Source organism: Bombus fervidus, chromosome 4 (genome assembly GCF_041682495.2).
Source record: "Bombus fervidus isolate BK054 chromosome 4, iyBomFerv1, whole genome shotgun sequence".
Classification (NCBI taxonomy): Eukaryota; Metazoa; Arthropoda; class Insecta; order Hymenoptera; family Apidae; genus Bombus; species Bombus fervidus.
In genome coordinates, this window is record NC_091520.1 from 6,894,800 (window position 1) to 6,915,878 (window position 21,079).

Sequence of the window (21,079 nt, forward strand, 5' to 3'; positions counted from 1 at the left end):
TATCAGTTTTCCTTTGACTTCAATAAACATTTTATAGATGTTAAATAACAAGGAATTCCATGATATTGATATTGCTGTTCATATTTTTCTGCAACGGTATATAATAAAATTTCATTTATTGGAATCCATCGGATGACGAATGATAACTGCAATTCACATGATGAGAAATTTAAGATTAGAGCTTTTAAGAATATATGCGATTGAATTTAATAAGATATCCAGTAACATATTACGTTTAGAAGTCAATTATACTTTTTCATATTTTTAATACTTATACATATCTATAAGAATTTAATCATATATAATATTTCACTTAAGGTCAATAACAAAGCAAACACCAATTGCATATGTTTCTATGTTGAATGATTTAAAAATAATTTATATTAATAATTTCAGTACATTATCGCTATAGCACTAATTATTGACGAATCAAGTTATTCTCTCACTATATCTCGCATAAAACCGTCTTTTACGTAGGATCATGCAACTAGTGTACTTACATGAATCGATCACTAACTTCGTGAAAGTTTTCGTTATTCGTGCGCAAGGTGGTGCCACCGACATTATTTGTACACAATCAGACAGTTTGATGGCGGGAGGGCGCTACTTGCGATCGGGTGTATAAGGGTTCGTGGACGAAATTGGCCCTCTTCATGGACCTAGGCGATTACGTTTCTGTCGTGTAACGCGAGGGACAACACGCGAAAAGTGGTTTACACGTTGATCTGTGGAATTGACGACAATGTCGTCGAGGAGGCGACGTTCTACGTTTATTTAAAAATCGTCGATGTACACTCTCGTCGCTGACCTGGAGACCGGCGACAGGAGCCATGCCGCAGCACAACCCCTGCCTGAGGAGGCTGATGACAATGACAGCGACGAATCGTCATCGTCTTATCAGCTAGGGAACGTCGACAGCAAGTAAGTAAGTAGTTGAACGTCATGTTCCTGCTACGTACCGCCCTTCTGTCTTATTTCTTTCACCTACATGATTTCATGGTCGATAACATTTCTCTACCTGAATATGCATACATCATCGCGCGAGTTTTCGAACATTCAAAATAATGCACGATCGAACGTCACTCAATGATTGAATTTGATATTTAACGTACGATGGTTACGTGTTGATTTGGCTGGTTAATGTGTTTGTAGATGCAAGAAACTGGTTAGTTATGTTCTAATTGTGTAATGTGATTGTCCAAAACAATATCGACGCGGCAATTTGAGCGATAAAGAGGGGAATATCAGAATAATAGAGAGAGATTCGGTAGTTTGCCAGTCGATGCATGCACTTATATATATATATATATATATATATATATATGGGCATGTGTGTGTGTGTTTTTCGTATAAATGTGGTGTTCACTATGTGGATCAATTTGGTTTTCGCGTGCACTATCGCGTGGTTCTATCGTTGATCTACTCGGCGCGGTGTGTTTACGCTGCGGAAATATAGCCAACGAAGGATCGTACAGTTGAAATATTGTTTCGCGAGCAGTTGCGCCGAGTCTTTTGTTACTGCTGCCAGGTGACTGGAACGAGCAGAGGTCATTGACCGGTGAACTCTGACCGAACATGACGTCATTGATTGTAGCCTCCATCCAGGGAGTTTATTTTTGTGTCACTGTATAGGTCGGTATAGGAGGTGCGACGCATCTGTAGAGAGTGGAGCATCTATGGCCTTTAATCCTTGTTGCATGTTCCACCGTCAGACCTATTGCGTCAAACGTATATAACGTATATGCGTTTGATTTACTTATAATCGTATACCTGCGTCTTTTTAACGAAGTATGAACGAATGAATGGATTCGCATTATGAACAATTTGTTTGTTAGTTTATATTGAACTATACTATAATTTTAATCGTGAATATAATACAAGTAATAGATGTACGATTACTCATCGAGTAAAGAGTCAACATTGACGATACCGTAATATTTGAAACGCGCAGGATTAATTAATCATAAGATGGAAATAACAGATCCTAATAATTTAAAAAATATCATTTCGCGTTTTATACTCATGAACGATTGTATGTTTTTAATGTTCACGTTGCAGATAATAACATCTTAGAAATAATTTAATATTGCAGTAAATTAGATTTAATTAAATATTACTGAACTAAATGATATATAATTGAAATATACACAGTACATGTATCTCTGTATTTTGTAAAAACTTTATATTTATAGAATTACTTGTTGCACACAATGAGTACTTATGAAAATATAAATTAATATGCAAATTATACCTTGTTTTGCACTGAATTACATTTATTTTCCAAATATCGAAATTTAATAGTGTCCTATCGGCATTGACAGCCTATATAAATTACGAGATAACACAATGAGTAACAAATAATAATCATTAACAGAGAAATAATTTTTTAATAAAGTATTATGAATGTGAAAGTAAAATTTTGAATAGTTACAGCATATTTAACTACAGGAAATTTAACTTTCAAAGTGCATGAGCCAAACATATTTTGTAGCAGTTTTTTAAATAAAACAACTTCCAATTACCTGTTCTCACAAGAAAAAAGACTTGCTCGGATACGACCACGCTTTTTCACACGTTCGCCATAAGAAAATATTTAACAAGAGCTTTGTGCAGATCTGTTAAATCTATCGGATTGCGTATATACTTGTGTAAAAAAGCTGTTTTAAAATTTTTGGAACGTCGATAAATTTTTTATCGATATGTTCACACGTACAATAAGTCATGTGAATCACAACCGTTTCCAAAATCCATACCGAATTTCAACTGTTTCTAAAATGAGAATAAAGTATACACACAAGTATGCAAAATTTCATTCTATCCATTACATAAAATAAATATAACAAATATAAACGTAAATCTGCTGTTACATGCATTATGTTTAGTATTTGAACGTGAAGATTAGAGCATATTAAGATTGTACATAGAATTTATACATATATTCTAGCCATTAATAAGAATTTTAAAAAGTTTCCTAACGCTTTTTAAATAAATTAAACGTCGAGGCAACTATAACGTACTCACTTGATCAGTTAGTTTACTATTTATATATACATGTGATAACGTTTATGTATTGTAAATTGTAAATGATAAATTTAAAAAGAAAAATACTAAGATTAGATAAATATGTCTGAATTCGATCAAAAGGCAAATAACTCGAAAAGTTATCTTTTGTTATACTTCTTTTCAGAAAGTGGAAGATTATAAGTGATCTTAATAGCGTTTGAATAACAAGATTCATAAATTTGTAGATAATAAAAGATTTAACAGATAGTAAAAGCTATTTAAAGAGTAAAGTTTCCGAGGCAGAATTTTATATTTATTTCTATTCAATCTCTTTCAGCGGGAAATGTATCTCTGGTCGAGTATTAACAAGAAGAAAAATAAAGATCTCTTGTTAAGTAAAATTATTTTTAATGAAAGAATTAAATTTTTTCTTGCGAGACGTGAAAGATGAATTTTGATTTAATGTACAAAGATATTATCTATAGTTCTTTAATTACATATCTATCTTAAAACAAAGATGTATATATGTTACGTTGGTTTTCCAAAATTGTCTTCCAAATTCTAATGTCTTCCAAACTTCTTGTAAGATCATTAAAAACTATTTTAGCCGACTATTCTTTCTACGTAAAATAATGTAAAGCAAAGTATATAAAATTCAAAAATTTTATATACAAACGCCGTGTATTACGTAAAAAGAATTAGAATATACATGTCACATATAAACAAATCTATTACGTATATATTCTCAACACATATCCTTGATCTCTTTTCTTTCTGTATATAGTATACAATAAAGGTGATATGTTGCTTTTGAAAATCTCATTGAATCATTTGAAAGACATCGGAGGAATCCAAAACACGAGCAGCAAGTCCCCATTGACCCTAACAATTTCGGGAAAAAACATCTCGCGGTAATTTTCACGGACCGCGTGGTGTATCTGTTTTCAGTTAGGGATGGAAATTTGACGAGCGAGCCAGTAAAACCGTGAAACGTGAAAGAAAGTGAAAACGCGTAGCGGGAACAACGTGGTTGCGTTTTAGAAATCGTCGAAGTAAAAAGTAATTACGCGATCTCGCGACCAAACAAACAACAATCTCGTATATGCACATGGTGACGTCAGAATTATTTGGATCATCAGCGGTGCAACAGTTTTCAGCGCGAGCTCGCCGGCGGACTACGTTTTCCACGCGGTAAATCTCATTTTACGTTGCCAACCGGCGAGAAACGTGGCACACGCTCTTTGTATTAACAACGCCGGCCTTCGTACACACTTACTTGTAATTTCCTCGAAGCATGTTCATCACGTAACCTACGTATCTCATTCATGGCGTTCCATCGCGTCTATCGGTTTCCTGTGTGGAAAGCCGAGAGCATCACGCAGCTCCGTTCTATCGATTTGCAGCTGGCAGGAGTTCTCCCTCTTCCTCCTCTGGCCCTCAGCCCGCTGCTCCTTCCTCATCTCGCTCTTCGCCAACTTTAGGCGTCTCTGTTCATTTTCCAGCGATCGTTCGCTAGCTCATTCATATCCTCTCCCTCCTTTTCGTCGTTCTCCTTCTTTCCTTCTCTCTTGCTCACCCCCTTTCCATTCTAGTTGTCCCTCTTTATCTAATTTCGTTTCTCATCCTCCATACCGTCCATCTCTTTCTTCTCGCGTTCTTCCATTCCCGTACAAGTACGTTCCCTATCTCCTCGACCTTCTCTTTTTAGTCACCCTTCACCCTCTACCCTTAGCGCCCTATCTCTGTGCCTTCGAGCGGTAGATTCTCTATCCTCCCTTGTTCGTGTCTTTTCTGTCCTCTTCTACCTTTTGTGCTTCGTCCGTCATCCCTTCCACTCTCTATTTCTCTTTTTCTTTCTCCGACCTGTCCTCGAGCGGAATATCCTAGTGCAGCGAGCGAGGAACAGGTAGCGATAGGATGAAGTTCCATATGTGTGGGAATTTGGCGTGTAACGCGGTAGATAAAAAATAGATGGAAAAATGCTGAGTCTTACGAAAATGCGTTACACGAGACGGAGAATTAATGTAAAAGTGGTATAATGTATGTAATTAATGTAAAACTACATATTACATTTCTTATGATGCTAAGAGAAATACGTTTATTAAAATAATCAACGATTAATTTCAAGTATTACGTATCCATATTATTTATGTTAGATGTGAACAATGCCATCGACTTTTTATCCGAGAAGCTTGCAGTTGTTACTTTCCTAACAAAATGTTCGAATGCGAAGGATTAATATTCCGCTAGGTAAAAGTGGATTAAAAATTTCGATATTCAAAAATTCCATACGCTTGCTCCATTAAGAAACATCGAACAACGGTGCTTGCGTTTAAAAATTCTCATTGCCTTCCTTTGCTTCTACGGATTTCTCCAATTCTCCCAATTCTCGAAGCTGGTACAGCTAATCCGTGTTGCAAGAAAATATCCTTTACGCGGGGGATATCTGTATTCATAAATCCGAATCAAATCGAATCCAATACCCAAGCTCTGCTCCATAGGACTTTCGAATGGTCCAAATACTAAGATAGTTCACGTTAAATATCTGAAACATATCATAGATATTAATACCAATTTTGAATATACAATACACCCATCCATGTTGGAGAAACACGTACATAGCGAAGAAAATAATTTTTCGATACACCAAAGTAGTTTTTTCTTATTCACTTGAAATTGTAATATAAATATTTCCCTTGCAAGTAGTTAATTTGTTAATCTCTCATCTGGCCTTTTTCCAAGTAGTTCCGATCGTAACTCGGCAGTTTTGAGCGTCCCGCTAGTCAAAATTTATAATTTAAATCCGAAAGTAAGTGAGAAGGTGAAGAATACTACCGTCTGGTGTGGACGGTATCCTGCAGCACGAGGAAACCAAACGAAAAATGTGTGCGATGTACCGAGTGTAAGGATTGGGCACATGAAACATGCACCGATCAAAATGTCTTTTACTCTTCTTCTGCTCATCATCATAATTTAAATCGATACATATCTTAGTCTTCCAAAGTTAAATGTGTGTTACTATCGTGGTCATGCAGTGTTACGGTCGACCCGGGGTCAACGACGGTCGTAACACTTTCTCCGCTTCTGACTTTTTATCAATAACCTGGTTATTACTTGATACGGTGAAATTCCTGTGGCTCTACAACGTTAGATAAATAAGTAACACTTGAGAAGTGCAAGAAGCTTTCTTGTAAACGCAATAAAACTACTCAATCAACGTGAAAAATTGCAAAGTCAAAGTGTTCGTTCCAAAGTATTATATACTCTAACGGTTCACTCATTGTACTATTTCATTGTACAGATCGTTCTCAAGTCACAGAATGAGCAGTTGCGAGTTTCGGGAATCTGTTCACGAGATGTTCAGGTTGCTGGTAGGGAGTGTGGCATTGTATGGAGCGGAGATCTGGGGATAGGGAAGAGAAGAATGGATAAGATACAGAGAAGGTAATTTGAAGCGAATCCTAGGTGTGAAAAGAACCATACCAAAGTATATAATAAGACAGGAAACGAAGTCAAAGGAATTGAGTACTGTAGCGGATAAAGAGGCAATGAAGTATCAGGAAGAAGTGAGGAGGATATCGAGTAAGAAGTTGAAAGTGGAAGGTGTAAAGGAAGTGGAAAAAGAAAAGGAGAAAGCGGAAGAAACAGATGGAGAAGGAAAGGGGATGATCTGCTTGGATGAAAGCATAGTGTTATAGAGAAATAGATAGATAGCAGCAATTGTACATAATAGCAGAGAAGATGAAAGTGAAAGGAGAGGAGGATACAGGAGCCAAATTATAAGGAATATTACAAATACATAAAATTGTACGTAAATCCATCATACATAAGAGAAAAACGAGAAAAAAAGGAGAGAAAATTAATAGCCAGATTCAGAGTGGGAAATAAACACTGGCGAACAAACACTGGACAGAGGATGATAGCAGGAGATGCATAACATGCAGAGTTGAAATATATAGCGAAACGATGCGAGGAAATTAAATGCAACAAATAAACAAGGAAGGTGTTGGTACACGATACAAGCAGGGTAGCAAACATGAAAAGAATAGTGGAAGCAAAACGAGCGAGTTGGAGCGAGAAAAGAGGAGCAATAGAAGATGGAAACAAAAATCAAAAAGTTGTGGGTGTGGGAGGTCAAGAAACAGAGGAAAGTCTGTTAGGAGTTGAGAGTATCATGAACGAGTAATTAAGTTAATTAATTAAACAGTGTAGTAGTTAAGAATATGAAATGTACAAAAAATAATAGATTTGAGGGATAGATTTAAGAGATAAGGAAAATGGGAGGGAATGTGAACTAGAAACCGCCATGAGTCAGAAGACAAAGATTATGAATAATAATAATAACAATAATAACAATATATTCTTATTTTTATTATTCTTGTATTAGTTATTATTAACTGTTAACTGTTATTATTATACAGTATATCCGTTTTAAATGTCTATACGTGATTTATTTCTGTAAATATCAGAAGTGCGAGAAAATGTTTGAGATGAAAGTCGTTTGACTTCACGGGGGGAACTTAATAAGCTATTTCGATTCTTTTCATATTTTTATTTAGAGAGATCTCAGTGCCAATGTGACTGAGTAATGTAATATAATTTTAAATGAAACTATATGCTTCTATACACCATTCGATGCATTTCTTAATTCCCTATAAGAAAGTATTAGATACTTGTGTCTGAAAATGTCAAGTTCAAAAGATATTTCAATGATAATTTCGTTAAACTGAGTGTACGAAGGTCAAGGAAAACACGAACAAAGAAGCACATTGCGTTATATTTCCTTTCCTAGTCTTTCGTATGATAAGTTTTATAAGATTGAAGTCGAAATATGTTTCAAACTAATTATTTTTCGACCCAAGCACCTCGATGTTTCTTTGTAGAGAATCAAAAAATGCATCGTGTGGTGTATAGAACTGAGGTGGATTATTATACGTATTGGTTTATTAAAGAGGCCAGTGATAAAATTGTAATAGTCAGTGTATGTTAAAATCACTTTAAATACAAGTACAGAGACAATGTATGTCGGTCGTAATCGTCGCTCGCTCAATGTTATTGTTGAACTCTACACTCACTATTCGACTGTATGACTCACTATAATCACTGTCCTAGAGGGCATGTTCGTCTATTTGTATCGACCAGTGATATTACAAAAAGTTCAAATGTAACTCTGGTTGACGATTACAAATAACAGCGACGATGTTTTATCCGGAGTTTGTTTACCTTCGAACCTACCAAACCAAAATAACGTTGGCACTCCAAGGCACAACAATATGAGTCTCTCCCGATCCGAATCCTCCGTTGACTCATGTGTCGCTACAGAACAATGTGTAGTTTCATTTAAAAAAAATAGAGAAATAATAGAAAAAATATAAGAAATTTTTATATGCCTTCACTTTCAGAGAAAACATATGTAACACGCGATGCAACACAGGAAACCATAACAATTAATTTTAATTAGGAAAAATTAAAATTTTCCTACCTTCTACCTACTATCACTTTCACCCACTATGGCTTGTTCCAGTTGCTGGGGGCACCCTGTACACGGTGTAAATGCAATAGGACGTTCAAATAACAGAAAGTTCATAATAGAACGTTCGCATAACGGAGGTTCTATTGTACTTATTTCAATATTACAATGATTCGATAGCCTTACAAACGCTAAAACAAGTCACAAGAGTCAGAGAAGCATTTAATTATGAGCGTGGAATTGGATTACGAATGAAAATTCCTATGGATTTCACGGATAACCAGGAAAAATGATTTTAAGGAACTGTGCGGACAATGTTCGATTCTATTTGGGAAAAATTTGTTCGCTCCTCGAACTGCTCATAGTTCGTTCGAACGTGTCGCATTTAAGTTTCTATTTCTTCTATTTCTTCTCTTCCGATATCCGTAGAGACGCTTGAGTTTGTAAAATTCTTGGAAAGCAGATGCACCTTCATCTTCCCACACGCTGTATGATGTAAAAACATCTTTGAGAAATATCAACTCAGAACTGTGAAAGTCCAGGTTTCATGCTCTGACCTCCACCCTCGTGTCAATTTCACACACTTTTCCGCTGAAAGATTACGTTACTCCACCATTCATTCAGCAATTTTCCCACAGCATTTTGACTTTCACGTGCGAATGAAATGCGATACCCTTTTAGGCGAATTAGTGCAAATGCTTGTGACGAAGAGTGAAATTCTTTATTCATCTTTCCATTTTATTGATCCTCCACTATCGTGTCAATCTCGTAGACGAGTGACGCATCGAATTACGAAAATGAAGGATGGCTGAGGGTAAAAACGAGCTCAGGTGGATCGTTGTACGACATTTCTTCACCAAGTTACGACAGTTCGAACATCGACAATTTTTCGCCGGAGATTTAGCGATTTAATTTTGTACGCCAGCGTACTTACAGAAGCTTCCTATTGGCAATTTGAGGCCATCACTGAAAACAGGAGATCCTCTATCTCCCTTCCTCGTCACCTCGCAAAGCTCCGGAGAATCGGATACGATTGCTCGAAGGAAGGAAGCGCGCGGACGAGTAGGTGAAGTCAACCCTTTTCAGTTCTCGCTCTTCGTCTTTCCTCGGTCGCTTCGCAAGGTTATCGTTGCATCCAATTAAAGAGAATCGTATGCATCGATTTCGGCTCGTGCTAACTTTACTTGATCCCATAAGTACACTATGCGATAGCAATTAATTGCGATATCGCAATGAACGCATCGATGGGTTCCGGCTGGCTTGTAAACGCTGCGTTTCCCGCGTTTCATGTTCATTAAGCGAATCGAGTAACCATTTAATTTTGCTGATAAGGATAAAGCCGAAATCCATTAGCAGAAACGAAATTCTGACATGCGAACGTTAGGTAGATTCTTCTTGTAGCGAAACATTAACCTTTTGCACTTGGAATTTTATTTCAATTTCGTTACCAGCAGCTGTCAATGCTTCTAAGTGTTTTATTTGAAATTTAATTTAACTAAAAAATAAGACAATTTAAATAAATAAAGGAAGAAACAAATTCATTTAAATATTAGTTTTATTCACACTATTGTTGTATTTTGTAATTTTTAAGTGTATGATATATCTTGAAACAATTTCCAGGATGCAATCCTGCTTTTCTTTCGCACGTTTCACAAAAAAAAGATGGGAATGAAGGAATGTCGAGTTGGATTCGACAAAGGAGTTCCTGAGATAAAAAACTGATGTCAAGTCACACTCGACATAGGAGTGCAAAGGGTTAATTTATTCTCTCATTCATTAGCGTTGTTCGTTTATATTTTACAATTCCTCTCTCTTTTTATCTCTCTTATAATCATTTGGGAAAAGGACAATTTCGAGAAGCGAATTTTAATTTCTAAAATTACTGGATTTAAGTATATTGCGTTAATTTAAGTAAACATCGGAATACGGTAATATATAAGTAATGATGTCGTAATGAGTTCCGATATTCCAACTAACTGCCTAATAATGAAGCATTCAGTTTAGGAGATTGCAAGTTCACTTTTTAATTCGCGTATTGGTTGTTAAATGGAGCAAAACGATAAATGAGAAACGGGAGTTACAGAATGTTTGCAACGTTTAAAATTTAAGTACACAATACGTGGTGTAATATTGATTTATTTACGACGTTGAAACAAAGAATACAATGCAGAGTGTAATATTTTGATAAAGTAATTTAATTCAGTAGTTTAATTTAACAGATTAGACTTTTGATAAATCTACTTGCAGACCGGGTTTTTGTTTTCCTTTAATTACCTAAATACAAAACCACCTCTCTTTTATTGTCTAACCCCTTACCCCTTCGAGACGTACTTAATTAAATGCTTAATTAAGTGCTTAATCAAGGCGACAATAGCTGATATTTCGAAAAATTCATTTTCACCGAAATTCTAGCTGTTGCAAATTTACTCTGATTATCTACCATGCAATAATATCTTAATTCCTCCTGTAAGAACATAGACAAGCAGATGGAGAATTAGTTAGGAAGAGGGAGATTTAAGAATATAGATATGCAATAATGTTCGCCAACAAATTAGTCTTTTAAAATATCCGCATTTTCTCGTTGATTACGATGCAGCACGAATGCTATTTTGTTTACAGAAACGAGTACACGAGTATACAACAAATAAAATTAATTTTTCATTTCAATGATACAACTTTTAAATCCGAAAGAACGTTCAATGACTGGTGCGTTCGTGCTCGGTAAAACTTCTCCATCGCACCTGTCGTAACCTGTTGAACTTTCACGCAACGTCGTTATTCATCAATTAAATTTGATAAGCGTGACTAAGGATTCGATGAAGTCTGGATAACGAAAGGCAGGATATATACTGACTTGGAATCGTATCTCTTACGTGTGGCGAGTCAGGCCAGATATTTCTTCCCTGGATCATCCTTGACCTTGTCTACTGATATCATTTGATAACCTTCACGTAACAAGTATTTCGTTCGCAGCCCTGAACCAGCGTTGTTGTATTTAGAGCGAACTTTATTCACAGAGGCAACGACTAAGGGTTACACACGTATGAACACATGCAACAGCCACCTCTTTGAAAGGCTTAAAACGTGCAATTCTCCCTACGTGGGAGTAATTTTAAAAGTTAAGGTCAAGGCCTGGACCCTGCAGATTGAACGCGGGCGTGAGAGGACAATTTACTGAAAAAAGATCGGATGCGAGCCAAAGATCGCTTTGACGAGCTTTAGAAACCAGTTCCCATCGGGAACATATGTTGAATATATTTGTTTGGTTGTGGAAGAGAAAACTGGGCTAGTAGTTCTCGGCCAAACTTTTTCTCCTGTTAATAGGTATTTAGGAATATTTAGCAGCCGTACTGTTTTAGTATAATTGCTGGCAATTTTCCATGCTATAGTCGATTAAACTTTGGCAAAAATTGCGCATCAGAAGCATAGATTCGATTAAATAATGATATTTCTATTTCAGTATTTCTAAATTGTGTGTAGCAGAGTTATAGCTCAATTAAGATCAGCCCGTAAGGCACGAGACGTGGGTCGATGTGGTGGTGCAAATACACTGAAATTAAATGACTGAGTTTCGTCGACTGTGTAATACGCAAAGAAATAGAGAGCTTTAACTTTTAAGTGATTGCCCACGGTCGAACCGTATAGAGCGAGGCAAGAAGAATGGAATTCCTCAGAAATGGTGGTCGTAGGGAACATTTAAGAAGGAAAATAGTTGGTGTACTTTATTCAGGCAGAAATGAAGGTGACAGAGTTGACATTGGAGCACTAGTCGCGCAACTAATGTCCTGCCGGTGTAAATAAGATCAAGGACTGATGTTATACTGATGTATATTTAAGGAGATTTGTTAATATAATGTGGTTTAGGCTTAGAGCATAAGTAGAAATAATGAAAAGATACCAGGTTTTAGGTAAGTAGCCATTGACATAGGTCTGTAGTTTTAAAATGTGATGTATGAAAAATAATAACAGATATATAATATATATATATAATATAAAAATAAAAACAGATAAATATTGTTGTATAATATTTTGTATAATCGTTAGTTAACGGTAATTGCGAAATTAAACAGAGAAATAATTAAAAAATAATTGTATTCAATATTCTATACAATATTATATAATATCTTCTATTGTACTTATTTTATATTTTATATAATTATTATATAATATTGAATATAATTATCATTTAACTATTTCTGTATAATTTTGCAATCAGTGTTGACTGACGATAAGAAAAAATATTCTCAGCATTGCTGATACTCACCTTTCAAGTAAAATTAGCAAATGCAATATTATTGGAAAATATAAATAAGATAAATCACACACTGCTTTTTTAGAGTCTGTTTAAACGTACAAATCACAGACACTAAAAAGATTTCTATTTTTGAAAAACGACGCTCTCTACGATTAAATATCTCTCTCTTATGCAATTAATACTGTAATTAATATTATCTTTCATAATTAGAATCATATACATTCGTCATAGTGGTACAAGTTTCGTACTTAAATTTCTTCGAACTTCACAAAATTACAAGATTTAGATAAAAGAGATAAATGGAGAGAAAAGATGATTAAATTAATCATCGAAATTCTCTTCTATAACCACAGCGTTAAAAAATAGAATTTAATAATTTGAATTAAAAGAGATTGTAAATTAAACATTACGATATCATAAACTGATTTTTATCAATAGGATCTAAATTATTAGAGTAACGAATTTAAATAATCTTCGTACGAGATTCTTTCCTGCAACTCGCAACGTCGAATCAAGAGACGTTCTATTTTGTCTCGACGACATTCTCGCTATTTTAGGAACATTCGAGAGACTAGATGCGCCCTGTTGGCCCTTTTATTTATAGGAATGACCCGGTTCAATGACCTAAACGACTTATCCGTCAGTTTGCATTTTACAGTAATTCGACTGAGTATTACAACACTTACAAAAACTTCTCTTAAATATATCACGTATGTTCAGGCTGTATACTAATTTTGTACTGCAGTAAGTAAGCTATAACTTCTACACGTGCATAGACCAAATTTTACCAATATGATCACGATGATCGTGTCTCGTCACAACGCTAACGAAATTTGAAAAACTTTTCGTAGAATACGCGTAATGCGGTGATAAAAATCTTCTATGATAAGTGCACAAACGCATACTTTTGTATGTCACAAGAATCATGTGGTTTGTATCTTTGTAATTTCTTATTAAAAAATATTTTCTACATCGCGATATCTTTGCGCTTTTATCGGTAAAGTTTCATTAAAAGATCTTTCCTACAGCACACAATATCCTCGTGCTTTCATTAACGCTTGCTCGACAATGCTTTATTGTTTGATATGCAAACAAAAGTTGTACATGTGGTAGGAATTTTAATTAACCAAGCAGCTGTCTGCTCTCGTTCGTGCCATTTAACAGTTTCCAAACGCTGCCGGAAAATTTGAGTTGGTGAGCGAAAGGTGGGCTCTTGTACGAAAAAAAGGTGAAACACGGCTCGCGGCTAACGTAAAAGCTATTAAATGAATTACACCTGCAGTTAGGAAGAGTTCAGTACGATGAAAGCAATGTCGAAATTCAGATTAATAAGTTGATTTAAAAGTCTAGTTTAAAAGTTTAGTATCGTGCTAGCAATGTGATATTTGTAGCAGTTTGCGTTATATTGAAAACTTTTGCAGTTTTATTGAAATGTGAAAAAAGTAATAAAAGCGAAAAATAAAAAGTCATAATTAATAAACCTATTAAAAACGCATAATTTCATGCCATACGTTTTTTACAAATAGGAACCTTCCATGTAATTCACTTTTAGCTGCGTTTATACGTTTGTCCTTTTATATGTTTCACGTAGTATTTTTTTTTCTAATTAAAAGGATTTTATTTTTGGGCAGACAGAACTCGTGTGATTAACCAAGTGGTTAAATTTTCAGAAGCGCACAGTCAGCACTTAAATTAAAATTTCTTCAAAGAGTGAATCACTATGTTCGTCTTTATGTTAAGGAAAATAGAAGGAATCAAGTTTCAAGATGTTTCATCGTTTCGCCTAACCTAATGTTGATCTTTTATTAACATCCTTTGCTACGCCAGAGAAAAACGATTTGATGTTCTCTATCTCTTTTTTTCTCTTTTTTGCAAGAACCTGTTAATCGAATGATTTAATCCTATTACCTACGTTTGCGTTTCATCGTGAAAGATAACAACGACTGATAAAACAGTATGAAGTTTTAAACAAAGAATTATGCAGAAGTTCTCTCACGCAAGGCTTACTTTAATTTTCTCTATCCATGAAAATACTGCTACCGATTTAAATGTCAGCATTCATACATCTATCAAAGGCTAACCTTGTTATATTTCAGCGTAATTTTCATTCCATCTTCACGTTGTATATGTGGCGGCACTCGACCACGAAACTTTCCAACAGCTTCGCGACACAAAGCGCTCTATACCTTCAAAGCGTAAGGCCGACATGCCTAATGCACCATCGATATCTCTACGGTTCTTTCGCACTCTGCGAAGTGCGAAAGGTTTAGCGTCATAGAGAAGCAAACACAATTCGAGATACGTGATGATTAACTCTTGATTGTTAATCGTTGATCGTTGATTGTTAATAGTTTAATAAACCTCTTTTGTTGAACATTAAGAGTATTTCTTATGGGTACCTTCACCAACTACCACCTTGTATATATCGTTAACAATGCAGATGCAACGTTAACAATGCAGATGCAACGTTAACAAACAGATGCAAAGTTTCTTTGTCAGTATTTTCAAAAGGTAACTAATTCATGCCATGTTCGATACTCAAGTGTTTGTATAAATTCACTGCGAAATATAACATAGCGATGGAAAAGTATAATAAGAATAAGTTCCATTTCGTAACTACGAGGAAAACAATATTAAATTCACGTAAAGTGGAATCGTGTCCGAATACACGAAGTAAAGCAGTTTAAACTTTAATTACTTCCTTAACATATCTACGTCTTTTATTTTGCTAAAAATACTTTACATTTGTGTGTATTACGTATGAGACACGCTATATTTGAGAAATATTAGAAAATGTTGGGTACTAGCTCTTCTTGTAAGTACATAATACCGCTTTTATAGATCTTTCGTTGAAGAAGCTCTTATCGACCTCAATTATAACGGGCTATGCTCGAACCGAACTGATTTAAGACAGGTGAAAATGGGCCATCGGTTCGGTCTTGTCGTTACTTTGAAATAAACCTTTATCGGGAAAGCTTTTCCTCGGCAAGTAAGAAAACGATTCTCTTAATGTTTTGAGAATAAGGTAGCCTTATCCTCCCTTTTATCGCATTATTTAAGGGTCTACGATGGTTCTTTATCTTCTATGTAGTATCTATGAAGAGGAAATCTGGATGTATTAAAAGTAATTGTCTTAAAGTATTACATCTTTTGGAGAAAGATTTACGACAGAGAAGGATTTTCATTCCAGTAATACAATTGTGGCTAAATTATCGAATCGTACGTGATAAAAATATTATTACGACGAGATTCTTCTGTAGCAGAAAAATAATATGTTATCCGTATAGTTATACAGTTTTCGTGTGTTTGTTCTTATTGGAGAATCATACTAATTTGGCAGGTATATTTTTAAACGCAACAAGATCTTCAGTGTCGAATGTTTCATGCATCGTTATAAAGTACTTTTTATATGTAAATTGTTTTACAGTTGATTATGATATATAAAAACGTAAAACTTAACATAAAAGTGATTAATTGTATCGTTAAGATATATTAGACGTTATAATCCATGGAAAATAATATTTAGAAAATGAATATTTATTCCTTTATTATCAGAATACGAATTAATTGGAAGGCTGCATGGAAGAATCGTACAACAAATGTAGAACATTATATGCAAGACCCGCGTTTGTCTAGAAAATTCTGTTATGAATTTCCACAACATGGTGACTTTATGACCACACACGATATCATTTTTCTTCCGAGTACCTTGATCAGTATAATTAATTTTAATTATACCCATCTCAAGTTCCTCTTACATACGTAAAATGAAGAAATATAGTCAAGAATGCTTACTCTTTATAAATTACATATTCAGCATAGTATAATATTTGTACAATAGTTATATAATATATTACGATACCAACGTATCGGAATATTGTTAAATGAAAATGAACGATAGTGAATGAATCAGCGTCCGTCGATCAACGATCAACGATCAATGATCGTCACGTATTTGTTGATGCACACAAGGTTGTATCGGATGGAGTCCGAAGTTTCAGCAAACAACGTAGTTGTTGGAAATAGACGGAGCACATTAGTGTCTATTGACCGGCGATTTAAATCAATGACAGATGTTTCTGTCATTTCTAAAAAATGTACTTGCTTGCGATTCAACCGATCGCTTGTTCCTCCTGCGATATGCACATGCAAACTGTTCAATAGAATTCGTTATGAGAAATCTTTCGCAAATGTATTCAAGACATCCATACGAAGTTTCCGTGTTTCTCTGCGCGAGGTAAACACGTAGATTACGTAGCTAATATATTCGATCCACTCATCCATCCATCGATGCGTCTCTACGTTCTTTTTGTGAAAATATTCCGCTGAAATTTGAGACTTAAAATTAAGGAAAATGCGAATTATCTTATGATCTACGGTGGAAGGTAAAGGAGCCAATAGAAGTTCGATATTTCAACGTTTAAATCACATCGATATCGCTTATTTATTACAGTCCCAATTTCATGTGAACTTACATTCGATTACACATCAGACGTGTCATTACAATTACATAGATACACATGAGAACACGCATTAACACTTTGACTGCCACGCCGAAATCACATGGTTCGCTCAGGACGCCACGGGAATATTTTTATTATTCAAAGCATGGAATGGCAAAATAATAATAAATTGATGATGTAAGACAATATTATTCCCCAATAGACCGTTTATCTTATTGGTGGTCACGGGTGACCACCGTGGCGCCTAGGTAACAGTCGATAGCGACATATTGTAACAAGGCTTCGTTTATTTCAACAAACCATTCGCATTCGTTATTTCGTCGTAAGCGAAACGTGCAGAATATATTGTTGAAACGTGTAGAAGATATTAGTAAACAGTATTATGATTATTTTTATGATTTCGGCGAAACATTCGACTGAAAAGGTAGAGGTCCGTAAAAAAATTATGTTTGTGATAAACCAATAGTAGTGGTAGATTATAATAGAGGAAAATGTGCTGTAGATTTATCAGATCAAATGATAGCATATTCTACACCACATAGAAGAACCCTCAAGTGGCATATAAAATTAGCTTTAGAGTTATTGTTAAATACATCAGTTTCAAACGCGATGATACTCTATAAACAAACAACAAAAACAAAATTCAAGGTATCAGATTTTAGAATGGCACTCGCAATGCACCTTACACAGTGTTATTCGCCAGAGCCATCAAATATACTTATTCGACAAAGATCGCGACACGAAATGCAGAAGAAAAAAGGCCAAGCGTACCTGGCACGAAAATTTTGCAGAGAGTGCTATAAAAAAATGTTAAACAGTTAGGATCAAAAATTTCTAAGAATCAGACCAAAAAGATGACCACCTATCGTCCAGATTGTATCGATGAGCCACATTTATGTTTAAAGTGTTTTAATACAGTGCACCGTTAGATGCAAGATTTGTTCTCATTTTTGTTTATTGATGTTCTAATAAAAATGTCAAATTGTTCAGTGGGGCACTTTTTATTTCAAAGTATTTTCTATTTATCAATTATATTCAAAATGCCCTAACTGTTAATTTTCATACAATTTTTACAATTGTAAGAAGTTCAAGCGCTCCGATCATCAATGACCACCATGGCGTCACAGGAGAAACCGTGGCCGGTCATTTATGAGCAACATGGCAGTCAAAGTGTCAACGCTATCAACAGCGGCTTCAAGACGCGATAAGAGAAGTTTTTAACGCGCATCGAGTCACTGATAGTCCGTGTTTCTAAGGTACGAAATCAAATGCTTGTTGCGAACATCCTTGGCAATTGGAATCAGTGTCTCTACGTGGTGGTCTAGCCTCGGGCACACGAATTTACGCATACCATCGGCGTGTTTTGGCTGTCGCAAAAGCCGGTTGACTCTCCTCCAGTCTGACACCGACTGTTGACGTCGTCGGAGCATCAACCTCGCCAGGTGATCGACCGCCCAAAGTAAATTCGTTAACGTGAAAATCTCAGAACGACAATGTTGGCGAATTACAGGAAGCGACGCGATACGGCGCGGTGATTTGAAAAAACGCCGGTGCGCACGAGAAACGTGGTGTCGTTGTAGTAGTAGATAGGTAAATAGACGACGTGAAAGCTCGCTTGTGTGTTCGTACAGATGTAAAGATAGAATGCACGAGCGAGCTGAAAAAACGACGTAGGAATAGAAAGAAAACGCTACATAGACATCTTTTGCGTTCTTGTCTAATAACACGCAACAATATATAAATAATGCTCGTACGCATAATAACGCACGCATATTCGAATAGGAAATACGTTAGTGTAGCAGTGATCAACGAGCAACGTCTCCCATTTCTTATGAATCTACACGGTGACGTGTGAATCGCGTATTCTGTGCTTTGTATTTCCACGCGTGCACGACTGGAAACATAAGCCAAATTGGTGTAATACGACCTGTCGCTCAGCTGTACATTTTATTATTTTATTTCATTCCATGTACGTAAATCTATAGATTGATTTATTTTCTGTCGCTCGAGAAATTAAATTCCACGTTCGCTTATGCGTACTTCTCTGTACATATTTCGGTCGAAAGACATTGTATTAGGTCGTCCGAAAAGTTTCTTTCGTTGTATAAGGAAATAACGGATGCACAACATTTTCCGTTTTATATTACTTTATCGAATTACGTATGATCCATTTTGTTCTATCAAAATAAATGAGATGGATAGATAGTGATACGTACTGCTGGTGTATGAGAGAGTTTTGTCTTCATCCGGGTTGCCATCTTCTCAGTTAGGAATTGTGTAAAAAACCGGACTGTGAGTACCGGGATTCGAACCTGGTCTTGAACGTTGGTAACCAGCTGCTCTAACCACAGCTCTGCCGTCGTCCAGTCGAGGATAGGGTCTTTGTGTAGCAAGCCACGGGACAGAAATCATTGGAAAGTTTTGCTATCGAGTGCCGCTACATTTTTTTTTTTTTTTTTTTATTCGGTAGAATTTTTACAAACAATTCTCATTGAGAATTATAAGTAAATTATTTTGGCGTGGTACTATAACTTGGATTATTAGTGTTTATAGTATGTTTGATTCTAGTTGAATCTAATGCTTAAATTTAAAGGGTAATGTCTTTTTAGCCTGCGGATCTGATCCGTCGTGTCAAGTAATTGGGTAACTAATGGGTTTTGGTGGTTGTTAATTCTTATATTATATCTATTACTGAATTTGGATATTTCTTCTTTGACTGTGGGTATCTTAAGGTCGCGATGTATTGTTTCGTTGGTAACATACCAAGCTGCATCTATTAAGGATCTTAGAGATAAAGATCTCCAAAATAGAAATTCTCCAACGATTCCAATCAAAAACTCTAAGATCTGCTACATAAAGATCACAACGTTCAACAGATTAGGTTTCATGTTTGTGTAAAGATGCATCGTTGTAAAAGACGGGTCTGTAAAAGAAAGATACTTTTCGGACAACCTAATATCTTCCAAGTAACTTCCAATCTTAGTTACACGATATCTTATGCTGTTTCGACGTCCTAATAAACACCCTAAGCAGAAAGCACACGAACCATAGTACAAGCGTACGTAACAACAAAGGAAGGATAAAGTCGAAGCGCGGTGTATTAATACGATCGTATTTAAGAGAATTAATCGAACCGATCGAACGCTCGCAGCTTCGATCCTCCATAAGCCTCACCATTCAGTCGATGAAAACAGACAGCCGCTTTGTAAGCAAACGTTCTAACGCTAATTGAACGTTGGATCCGCCGTATCGTGCACCGATGTATACAACCGATGTTTCGCAATGTGCCAGGCACTTTTAACCGATGACGCTTCTAGAGCGGTTAGATAACCAAAAGTACATCAAAGTTGGCATTCGCACGAGGGATCGCTGCGCAGCGATGAACCACACGGATTCAGTTATTCGTCGGCTGTGCCGATGATAGCTTTTCGACGAATTATCGCTTCGTGACTGCGAATAATCATGGGCGAGGTGCATTCGATTTTCGAGACGGTCGACGGTTGGATACGGAAGCTGAAAAGCTGCCATAACGCGCCGATCCCCAGGACCCAGATTGCCGAAACGAAAATCACGATCGAAACGAACGATACGATTTTCGATCACGAGATATGGAGGCAAGCATTGCTAGTCGAGGCGCCTGCTCTTCGCAACCTGCTGTTCGGTGTGCCCGTCGAGAACAACATCTTCGAGATCGTTTGCACGATCAATCGCTTGCTCTTCTTTTACGTAATCATCAAATGGATCAATTACGAAGCTTGGGTACTGGCTGGCGCCGAACCCTTCGTTCTGAACCGGTGAAAGCTTAGCTATCAGTAAACGACCATGTCGACGTGTTCCTTCGTTCGAGTTGATCCGTACGATTGTCAACCGACAGTGCAGTGCCTCTGA

The 21,079-nt window shown here is 36.1% G+C and overlaps 1 protein-coding gene across 2 annotated transcripts in view; it reads left to right on the forward strand.

The window, feature by feature from the left end:
• Window positions 1–631: 631 nt before the first annotated feature.
• Window positions 632–21,079, forward strand: part of LOC139986847 (uncharacterized) — a 209,557-nt gene continuing 189,109 nt past the window's right edge. Inside the window, exon 1 of one of the 2 annotated variants that reach the window (XM_072002517.1) lies at window positions 632–921. In XM_072002517.1, the coding sequence (XP_071858618.1) occupies window positions 788–921 (134 nt within the window). In that variant the 5' untranslated portion in view covers window positions 632–787. Of the gene's footprint in view, window positions 926–21,079 lie in introns of both variants that reach the window. The other variant, XM_072002523.1, reaches the window with a different exon arrangement.